At 46.4% G+C, this 10,207-nt stretch overlaps 4 protein-coding genes; 2 read left to right on the top strand and 2 right to left on the bottom strand.

Moving 5' to 3' along the window:
- Positions 1–1,723: 1,723 nt before the first annotated feature.
- Positions 1,724–3,602, bottom strand: GSTUM_00007452001 (uncharacterized protein). XM_002839428.2 has 9 exons: positions 3,381–3,602; positions 3,302–3,315; positions 3,183–3,245; positions 3,031–3,125; positions 2,884–2,975; positions 2,690–2,831; positions 2,474–2,632; positions 2,048–2,391; positions 1,724–1,991 (listed from the first exon to the last, which is right to left on the bottom strand). The coding sequence occupies exons 1-9, from the start codon at positions 3,485–3,487 to the stop codon at positions 1,904–1,906; spliced, it is 1,104 nt and encodes a 367-aa protein (XP_002839474.1). The 5' UTR covers positions 3,488–3,602; the 3' UTR covers positions 1,724–1,903.
- A 151-nt stretch (positions 3,603–3,753) lies between these two features.
- On the top strand, positions 3,754–5,246 carry GSTUM_00007453001 (uncharacterized protein). XM_002839429.2 has 3 exons: positions 3,754–4,161; positions 4,239–4,474; positions 4,527–5,246. The coding sequence occupies exons 1-3, from the start codon at positions 3,885–3,887 to the stop codon at positions 5,160–5,162; spliced, it is 1,149 nt and encodes a 382-aa protein (XP_002839475.1). The 5' UTR covers positions 3,754–3,884; the 3' UTR covers positions 5,163–5,246.
- A 121-nt stretch (positions 5,247–5,367) lies between these two features.
- GSTUM_00007454001 (uncharacterized protein) lies at positions 5,368–6,895 on the bottom strand (the record flags this gene model as incomplete). Its single annotated transcript, XM_002839430.1, has 5 exons — positions 5,368–5,667; positions 5,720–6,058; positions 6,121–6,291; positions 6,358–6,429; positions 6,494–6,895. The coding sequence occupies 5 exons, from the start codon at positions 6,893–6,895 to the stop codon at positions 5,368–5,370; spliced, it is 1,284 nt and encodes a 427-aa protein (XP_002839476.1).
- Positions 6,896–7,258: 363 nt separating this feature from the next.
- Positions 7,259–10,207, top strand: GSTUM_00007455001 (uncharacterized protein; the record flags this gene model as incomplete). Its single annotated transcript, XM_002839431.1, has 11 exons — positions 7,259–7,440; positions 7,520–7,871; positions 7,928–7,987; positions 8,062–8,176; positions 8,248–8,516; positions 8,572–8,748; positions 8,805–9,295; positions 9,359–9,660; positions 9,720–9,793; positions 9,855–9,975; positions 10,071–10,207. The coding sequence occupies 11 exons, from the start codon at positions 7,259–7,261 to the stop codon at positions 10,205–10,207; spliced, it is 2,280 nt and encodes a 759-aa protein (XP_002839477.1).

Genomic DNA, 10,207 nt, shown 5'->3' on the forward strand with positions numbered 1-10,207 from the left:
TTAGCTACATTTAGTACTGGTTGGCTTCATACCAGAGGGACTACAGACTTGGACTGGAGAGGGTGCTGGGTTGGTTAATGGTCTTGTAATTAGTTCTCGTACGGGTATGACTCGGGGATGGTAGGTGCAGGACTGTAGACTTAGTTAGCTTAGGATTAGTAGTATACCAGTTAGCAGTATCCCTGTGCCGACAGGGGCTTATCGTATACCAGTGTTGGCGGTACAAGTTTAAATAAAATTAGATTGAATTCTAAGTACTTTTCCTATTTATCACTTTAATGAATATAAAACCACTTTACGATCTTTATCTTTATTGCAACATTTATCATTACACCGAGGAAATCTCTTCACAAAGAAGAGTTAGAAAAAGCTTACAATAGGCGTTCCCGATAGAAGACAAAGGTCTTGTACTATTGGTAACGTAGGCAGAGGCCTAGTGCTATCGTAAGACTAAGGACAGAAACAGAAGAAGAAGAGAAGTATCGTTCCCCATCGCTAAGAACTAACCATCCGAGGAGGGATCATTACATCATTGGAGAGTTGACAAGAGAATATCTTTTTTCCATCTACTACCATGACCTGATCCAGGTACTCTTCCTTAAAGACTTGAAGTGCCTGCCTCTCAAACCATTTACAGTTAATCTCAGTACATTGTTGACCTCAGTCTGCCATATCTCTGCTAATCGCACATCCATCTTTGGCCATGCTAGAGTAAGTCCACTTCCTGTAAGCTTGTTTAACAACCATTATTTTTTAATCTTAGTACTATCAACTCATACCAATACTGCGAGAATTCTCTTTTGCACTCAGGATTTTATTTTTCTCTCTCTTCCATTTCTGTAGTTGACTTTCATTATAGTGCAATATGCTTGCAGTCCGGCAAACTGACAATGGCTGAAGAATCATGTCACCTAAGGTAAACCCCAGGACTATGTTATTATATATAAGAAAGTTAGATATACTACGTACCATTTTCATCATCAGTCCATTCATGTGCATTTTCCAAAAATGATAATGCCTTTAAGCTTTCTTTTCTTGTTGATCGTCCTTTCTTCAACTTACTCTCTTTCTAGTTACCGTTATCTATGAATTGCCGTTTCTCAACTGCTACTGGATTTATGATCTTGGTATGGCTTGTAATTCTTTGTTGTTCAGCTAGTGGAGGTCACTCTACAGGTCTGGGATTTGAAACAGCCTGTAGGTCATAAAGAAGCTGATGCTTGGTTTGCTCTCCTATTGGAACTGGTACATGGCCCTGACAAACTACTTGGGAACTTTGATCGATAAGAGGTTGATCCAAAGCTGAATCCGATCGTGGCTTTGAAGTTGGCATTAGAGACTTTGTGAGAAGACACTAGATACAAGTCAAATGATCTTCCAGGACAAGGATATCTCTCTTATTTGATCCAGGATATGAAATTGCAAAATCTTAAATACAGTGAAATATAGCAGTATTTAACTTTAAAGAAAGGAAAAGGTACTGGTGATAGTAGAATGGATATTGAATGCTTAGTCATGATCAGCTTCTCTTACAATCTATTTCATCACAACAACTATCATAAGCAAATGATGTCTTCCGCATCAGTGATTGGCCCAACCATGACCCCTATACCTTAGATACCCTCTTTCCCATCCAAAATCTTAAATAGGACGCACGCCTTATTTCTGGAATTCTACGGTAGTCACAACATCACACGCCCAGCGCCAATCTTAGACTTCTTCGAACACTAAGCTCCAATAAAAGTTATCTTTCGGAGAAGATACCTTCCAGCTACACAGTATATACAGGGTCTTACCCGTCACGATGCAAACACCTGCGTTGTGATTCTATGTACGATTTTCTACGGGATATATGTTCCCTAAATATAACAACACACATCCCTCTCGTCTCTCTCCTTATTTTCTAGAGATCCTGCTGTACGTGAAGATATTGTCTCTCCAGCCTCTTCTCTTTCTCCGTCATCGGCGGTAGGTCGAAATAAGCAGCGGAGCTGTGGAAACTAGGTTAGTAATGCCTTCGGAGCCGGTTTTAATTTTGAAGGCTTACCGGTAATGTCTAATGTATTGGAACATATCCGCCTCAATATCCGTGGGTTCTATGCCCAAATCTCCGAAGGTCTTTGCAGTAGCATCGATTTTGTGATCAAGGTGCTGCCTTTCAATTTCGTCGGGGGATATTGTGGGCCACCATAAGTAGTCTAGTACGGAGGCAATCATTTGGAAAGCTTTCTTTGGCAGATTTATGTGACGATGTGTCTTGTGAACGATCTTGTCGACCATGTGCGCAATTTCCTTGAGAGTGAGCTCCCTAGGGCCGTACAGCTCAAATGTTTGACTGGCTGTAGCATCGTCGTATGCAATAACTTCGAGGGCTTTGCCAACATCGATTACCTGCCAAATTTCAGCAGTGAGCTCATATGCCTCATAAACTTTTAAGTGTGGAACCATTTGGTTCGTCTTAAGAAGCTCTTACATGCACAGGTCGCATCTTTTGCTGCATGTTATTTGCAGTGAAGATATTGGTTGTGCCGGCCAGTCTGTGGAGCAGTCTGTCCTCGAATCCATACATCGGGCCTGGTCTGACAATAGTTGTCTCCGGGAAGATTGCGCGGGCATCTTCCTCAGCTTGACCCTGAATGCCTTCGTCAGATCATCATATTTGCTGTAGGTTGGAGGATGTATAACTAACTTTAGTAGCATAGTATTTGGAAGGCGAATTCTTGTCAGCATTAAAAGAAGAAACTTGGATGAATCGGTCAACATCGTATTTTGCGATAGCTTCCGCAATTCTCTGAGTCGCCTCGACATGGACGTCCTCATAAGTGAAATTCCTGCCCAAAGTCAGCAAGCTTATCTTCTTATGCGTATTGCTAGGGGACTAACTTGGTAGTGTAATCTCTTCCGACTAAATTGAAAACGATATCGGAGTGTCGCACACTCGCCTCAATTGACGGCGTATTTCTCATATCCCATTCCTATCGTCCTATATTAGAGATAGCGTCTCTTGGAATGTTGCGCGGACCTGCCCACCATGAAAACAACTCTGCCCAAATCTCCCGTAACTTTGAGGTGACGCTTAGCCATCTCCTCCCGGTACGGGATGACAACGGTACACCCCGAACGAGCTATGACATCAATCCCATCAGTGGAAAGCCCTAACCTTGAGAAATAGTCATATATACCAAGCCTGTTCACAATATACCTTCCGAGGAAGCCGGTGGCCCCAAACACAGTCGCAGTATGTCCTATATATTGAATGAGTATGATATCGAAGACTAGATAACCGGTAAATGAGACAAACCTCCGATTGAAGACCTATTCGCTTAGTGTTAATCGAGTTCCCCAGTTGAAAAGAATATACCCAGAAGACCAGAACATACCTGCCACCCCCCGGGGTCCGAATTATAGGCTTCCCGGTCCTTGTAATTGCGATATCATGAATCGCTCTCCTCATAGGAGGGGCAACCCTGAACAACTGCGTCCTCATCACGATGCTCCGCAGTAAAGTCGAAGAACAGCTCTGCGTAGCGGCGAACATGAGCTACAAGATGCAGGGATAAATGCGGGAGTGGAGATTCTTAAGGGCTTAAAGAGCCTATCGCTATCTGGAACTGTAGGCGGGATGCCTCGCCCGACAATTAGAGTTCACTGATATTAGGGCTGTTAGTCAGCCAGTCACGTGGAAACTACAACGCCAGACGTTTTTCCTGCGGCTCCCTCCACTCGCACCAGAAGGCAGGAAGGTGGGTAGCATCACATCATAGGAAAGCATTCGACAACCAATTCCTCCCATCCACAACTTCCATCCATCGACCTCATCCATTCCATATTCATCTCATATCTACGGACCTGCAGCCCCTCCGCTTTTTTACTAAAGGCGAATCATGGATCTCGACCCAAAACCCATCCCCGAGTTCCTTGCCCAGCAACGAGATGAAGTTGCCCCGCCCAATCTTCAGAGCCTCTTCTTGGAGTTTGAGGATTTCTGGGAACGCCGCTTGTGGCATCAACTCACTGAAGCTCTTTTGAAGTTTTACGAGAACCCAGAAAGTACCCCCCAGCGCATCCCGATATACAAGCACTTTGTCTTGTCATTCTCGGATAAGATCAATCAGTTGAAGTTTGTAACTCTAGGGTTGTCAGCCGCTAGGGAGAGCAAAGGTCTGCCATCTGCTCTGAAACTGTGAAACTGATTTCATCTGGCAATAAACATGCGCTGACGGCGGGACATAAATTAGATAATGATGAAGCTTTGGAGTTTCTTACCACGATTGCTGCAAAGGTCAACAAGCCCACCTCTAAGGATGCCTACGTCTATGCTACGGTGGAAGTTGCTAGGGTCAAGCTGCTTCTAGCAGATATGGAGGGCGCAAGGAAGGCGTTAGATGAAGCGGAAAAGAATCTAGAAACATTTGATTCTGTGGAGTCTGTTGTTCATGCCTCATTTTACCGTGTGAATGCCGACTACTATAATGTAAGACACTTCTTTAGCGCACCCGTCTGGCAGCAATCTAATCCATCTCTAGGCCAAGCTCGAGTTCGCTGCTTACTACAAGAACGCACTTCTATACCTTGCCTGCGTAAATGTTGCCGACTTGAGTCAGATGGAGCAACAGGAACGTGCCTATAACCTTGCTATCGCCGCTTTGTTAGGGGAGTCTATATACAACTTTGGAGAGCTGCTTCTACACCCTATACTCGACTCGCTGAAGGGTACCGAACACAGTTGGCTTCGCGACCTTTTATTTGCTTTCAATGCGGGAAATCTCACTCGGTTCCACGGACTCAGTGGTCATTTTTCCAAACAGCCACTTCTCGAGGGCCGGTCCTCGTTTCTTCGCGAGAAGCTCTGTTTGTCAGCTCTCACGGAAGCTGTCTTTCGCCGACCCCCCCATGATCGCGCCCTGAGCTTTGCGACTATCCTGGATGAGACAAGAGTTTTCCCCGAGGAAGTTGAGCATCTGCTCATGAGGGCGTTGAGTTTGGGGCTTGTCCGTGGTAGTATCGACCAGGTAGCTGAGGTAGCCAGGATCTCTTGGGTACAGCCCAAGGTATTGGACAAGGAGCAGATCGAGAATATGAAGCAGAGGCTGATGGAATGGGATGGGAGCGTCAATAAACTTGGCAACTGGATGGAGAGCAGGCTGGTTGCCGGGGCATAGACTAATATTGTTTGTTTCTACGATCAGTTTCCATTACCGTAGAATATACATAAAAAGAGGCCAATTTTGACTTGTCAAAAGTTATATGGAGATTCTTTTATACTTTTTAAGGTGATTTGTATAAATTGATGGTATCGCTTTAAGGCGTTTTTCAAACCCGGAAAGTATATGTTACAGAGAATTAAGTAGTCTAATATTCCCCTTACTATTTCCTTGCAAAGTCCCTAAAATCTGAGTCCTCAAACTCCACCTTCCCATCTTTTTTCACTGTAACCACTTTCAGGCCGTTGTGATCCATGGCTGAGCTACTTGCAGGGAGTAAAGGCTTGCTAGAAGGTTTTGGCACCGACCCAACAGCACCTCCGCTAGCATGCTCCAAGGGTTCAAGGGCTCCCGGTTCAACAGTAGCCGCTTCGCTCACATCATGAGGCCGTAGGATATCAGAAATGCGCGCCGATCTCGATTGAAGAAGAACTGTCCCAGGGCCCCGGAATCGTACAAAGAGCTTCAGATCACATATTAGCGAATCCTAGGCCTAGAGGGAAAATTGGGCTCACCCTATCACCCCATATCGTGCGCCTCAGCCAAGCCCTGAAGACAAAGAAAGCTTTAGTGATAGTCTTAGACACCTCGGAATTACGCATGACCCTAATAAACCCAATCTGAGGGAGTAGCCGGTCGACATTGAGTCTCGGGACTTGAAGACGCATCGACGCTGAGCGAAGCCTATAAGGCATTGGCCGGAAAGCTGTGCTGATAGAATATGCTAGAAGACTTCCGGGGTGTACGGTGAATTCCTCGCCGGCTTTTAGGGTGACTTGGTAGATTTGCCCCCGACCAACTAGTGCGACTAAACCTCTACCCGTGAGCTTGGAGTTTCCCCAGTGGGCGAGGCTCTTCGATTATTAGCAAATTCCTTGTTCTCATTGCTTTAGGGGCTGATATCAAGATGGAATACCATTCTTGAACTGACGCTGGGTTTTGCGGATATCGAATGGCCGGTCCATGCTAGCAACGCATCGTTCTGAGTCACCATCCAGTCGGCTTTTCCGTCTAATTCGATGACACCGAAGGTTGTATTGGGTGAGTTTGTTGATATTAGGCATGTGAGTGGGGAAGTGGAGGATATCTGTAACCGACAATTCTTTAATATTTGATGATGCACTGAAAGATTGGTTTAAATTGCGAGACTGACCTTTTGATAGAGGAATGGTATCCGCAGAAATGACCGTCGAATAGGTTCCAGTAATGATAGAGTTGAGACTGCCTACGAACATCATCCGTTAGTGATTCGCGCTCCAAAAATGCAGGACCAGGATGGGGGTCTTTACATTCCCCGCCTTGCCATTGACACCGACCAAAGTTCCTCTCCGTGAATACAATACTGAGGATGCCGGTAACGCCACAGACAGCAATGAATATGGAGCTCCCAAGACCTCGAATTTTACATCTAAAAATCTCATAGAATCAATTAGTCCACCCCGACCGAAAAGTGGATACCCAGCACCCCCAGCTAACATACCAGCAGGAAAGGGTCCAGCCCCGCTAAGTTTTGGGATAGATTGTGTCTGTTCCGACAAGTCTAAGAACCCGTCGAGAGCAGTTGTCGATGGAGTAGCTCGAATGTGCACATATCGATTTGAGCAAGGACCTAGTCGTGCGAGGACCGAAGGAGTAGATAGGAAGGATCGCGCCATAGGAATAAACGAGGGGTTCAGTCGACGGGCTGCCATTGTGCAACTTGATGACCGGGTGATCGGAGGAAGCTCGGGGGCCTCAACTCGCCCTGAAATAACTACCAGTATGCGCAGCGGTGGTGGATGTTGCCGATCCCTGGACGACCTTCGTCATATCTTAGGACCGGGGCAACCTTTTTTTCCCTCAAAAGAGGCACCTAACCCAAACCCACTGCGATTTCTACTCGTAGGGACGTGGTCGGAGATATCCCGAAGCAACTTTGATACAAATATGATAAGTTTGCTCTAACTTAACTATCACCAAACATTCGTAGATGATGATTTTGCCTTTACTGGAAAATCTCCCCCGCGGCAAGAACTGGATAGGAGGGAGCGGGGTGACCTCAACCATACTATACCATGCGGCTCTCGTCTGGCGTCATTGTGCCTAAGCAGGAGCCACAAGTAGAACCGGGCCCATTACCTGAGTACTCGAGTACCGGTACAGTAACTCTGCCCCTCCACCCTTCTTCCTCGCCTTCTGGCTCACCCCTCTCCGAGTACCCTATTCCTTACTCTCGACCAATTTCAGCTTATGCCATGTGAGTGACCTCGATTATCACTCCTACCACTCCCATTACCACTCCCACCCCAACCTACACTTGCTGAGAAACACTGCAGAAACTTTAGAATGCTCTCCCCTTGCCTCCCCCGCTTACTCGCGAGGGCGGCTCCATGGCGTAGTTCGCCACCACTCTCCCGGGGCGTCACACGACTCTACCCACTTCGATTAGGGCGGGGCTTCGCTTCAACTCAATTTTTACTCCAAAACGAAAGCTCCGGGCCAAAAAAAGGTCTTCCAATGTTTGCTCGGTCAGAGAAGCTCCCGGCACCCGCCGCAAACAAGCCAATGCACTCGGAATCCGTTTCGAAGACTCCGAATTTACTTGGAGAACCAACCCTAACCACCCAGGAGCAACGGAGGGCAGATTGGGGAATTATAAAGGAGATGTCGACCTATCTATGGCCAAAAGTACGCTTCCTAAAAGTCACAAGGGGTTAAATACTGAGTGGGGAATTGTATCGTAGGGCAACCTTGGTGTCAAAGTCCGTGTAGGGCTCTCGCTAGGCCTTCTCGTCGGTGCGAAGGTCCGTGTTGTTTACATATTTTTCAAATTAATCCCCCACCCACAGATAATCTAAGAAAACCATCGATCTATTAGATTTTAAACGTCCAAGTACCATTTTACTTCAAGACTATAATCGACTCCATGAACGTGGACTTTTTGGCTCTCGGAGGAACAGTATGGACCGCGGCCGGGTCTATAATAGTAGCATGTACGGTGACTCCCCTAACTTCCTTCACTCGTGCCAAAGTAGTGAAAGATATTGAGCATTAAAATTAAAAGATGGCCTCGCCCGGATAGGATCAACCGCTTTCCAAGAAATTAGGAACGCTGTGTTTGCCAATGTCGCCCAGAAGGCTATACGAAAAGTTGCCTGCAATGTTTTCGATCACTTGCTCCGATTAGATCTTAACTTCCATCTTACCAGGCAGACTGGAGGCTTGAGTAGGGCTATCGATAGAGGAACAAAAGGAATAAGCTTTTTGCTTACTTCCATGGTTTTTCATATATTTCCTATATTCCTTGAGATATCCATGGTTTGCGGGATATTGGTAAGGATCCTACCAGTCTTGCTACCGAAACCCCATATCAGCTGAAAACATTTAGACTTACAAATTCGGGCCCAATTTTGCTGCTGTGACCGCTGCTACCATGCTGGCCTATACAGTATTCACAATCAAAACGACCGCATGGCGAACAAAATTTAGAAAGCAAGCAAACGCAGCCGATAACAAGGGAGCAACTGTGGCAGTTGATTCACTGATCAACTATGAAGCCGTTAAGGTTGCTATCACTCGATTTCCAGCTTGTGCCCTAACCCCTAACTCACAAATGTGCAGTATTTCAACAATGAGAAGTACGAAGTGGGCAGGTATGACAAGGCCCTCAAAGGCTACGAGAGCGCATCTATCAAAGTAGCGACCTCCCTAGCCTTCCTAAACTTGGGGCAGAATGTCATCTTTTCGTCAGCCTTGACTGCCATGATGTACCTTGCTTGTCACGGTGTAATTGATGGAAACTTAACCGTCGGCGACCTAGTTATGGCCAATCAACTTGTCTTCCAGCTTTCGGTTCCCTTGAACTTCCTTGGCTCAGTGTACCGCGAGCTGAGGCAGTCCCTCCTGGACATGGAGACTCTCTTCAACCTGCAAAAGGTGAACATAGCAGTTAAGGACAAGCCCGACGCAAAGCCGTTGGAACTTAAAGGTGGTGAGATTAGATTCGAGAATGTGACATTCGGGTATCACCCCGACAGAGCGATTCTGAAAAACGTTACGTTCACGATCCCAGCTGGGAAAAAGACGGCGATTGTTGGTCCTAGTGGTTGCGGGTGAGTTCTCATGACCGGTGTGGATCACCAATCAACATTCACACTTGCTGAATTTTTTCATAGTAAATCAACCATCTTAAGGCTTCTCTTCCGATTCTACGACGTCCAGGGCGGAAGGATTCTTATTGATGGCCAGGATATCAGAGATGTCACCCTGGAATCGCTGAGAAGGAGTATAGGCGTGGTGCCCCAAGATACCCCATTGTTCAATAACACGATCGAGCATAACATCCACTACGGCCGTATAGACGCAACAGCAGAGCAGGTGCTTCATGTCTCTAAGAGAGCAAGAATCCATGATACTATTTCTACTTTCCCGGAAGGTTACCAGACAATGGTTGGTGAGCGAGGAATGATGATCTCAGGTATTGGGTCCAATCGCATCACTTAGACAAGTACTGACGCAAGACGCCCTGGCAAACAGGTGGTGAAAAGCAACGCCTCGCTGTCTCGCGACTGCTCCTCAAAGACCCCCCACTACTATTCTTCGACGAAGCCGTAAGTCTCAAAGTCAAAACTCCATAATTCCCAGACAGCTAACCAACGGCACTCATAACAGACCTCCGCCTTAGACACTCACACCGAGCAAGCCCTCCTAGGAAACATCTCCTCTATCCTAAAAGAGAAAGAGCGAACAAGCGTATTCGTTGCGCATCGCTTGCGTACCATTTTCGACAGCGGTAAGGCCTCCTTTTTATGTTCTCTCCCCCCCATCCATCCTACCTTGCGCTTCCAGAATAGAAGGCCGACTTGATAATCTGTCGTGAAACCACAGACCAAATTATAGTTTTGCGAGATGGCTCGGTTGCAGAGCCTCCTGGGACACACGAGCAACTTATCAATTCTGGTGGCGTGTACAGTTCGCTTTGGGCAGGTGAGTTTTTTTTCCCCTTCCAAAATGCCCTATCCTGA

This window comes from Tuber melanosporum (genome assembly GCF_000151645.1).
Source record: "Tuber melanosporum whole genome shotgun sequence assembly, scaffold_36, strain Mel28".
In the NCBI taxonomy this organism is placed as follows: domain Eukaryota; kingdom Fungi; phylum Ascomycota; class Pezizomycetes; order Pezizales; family Tuberaceae; genus Tuber; species Tuber melanosporum.

Coding starts and splice junctions, on each gene's coding strand:
- GSTUM_00007452001 (XM_002839428.2), bottom strand. CDS start 3,487: ATGAGGACGCAGTTGTTCAGGGTTGCCCCTCCTATGAGGAGAGCGATT. Junction 2,832..2,883: donor GGAAGAGATTACACTACCAA/GTTAGTCCCCTA, acceptor GACTTTGGGCAG/GAATTTCACTTATGAGGACG. Junction 1,992..2,047: donor CAATACATTAGACATTACCG/GTAAGCCTTCAA, acceptor TAGTTTCCACAG/CTCCGCTGCTTATTTCGACC.
- GSTUM_00007453001 (XM_002839429.2), top strand. CDS start 3,885: ATGGATCTCGACCCAAAACCCATCCCCGAGTTCCTTGCCCAGCAACGA. Junction 4,162..4,238: donor AGCCGCTAGGGAGAGCAAAG/GTCTGCCATCTG, acceptor GACATAAATTAG/ATAATGATGAAGCTTTGGAG. Junction 4,475..4,526: donor TGAATGCCGACTACTATAAT/GTAAGACACTTC, acceptor ATCCATCTCTAG/GCCAAGCTCGAGTTCGCTGC.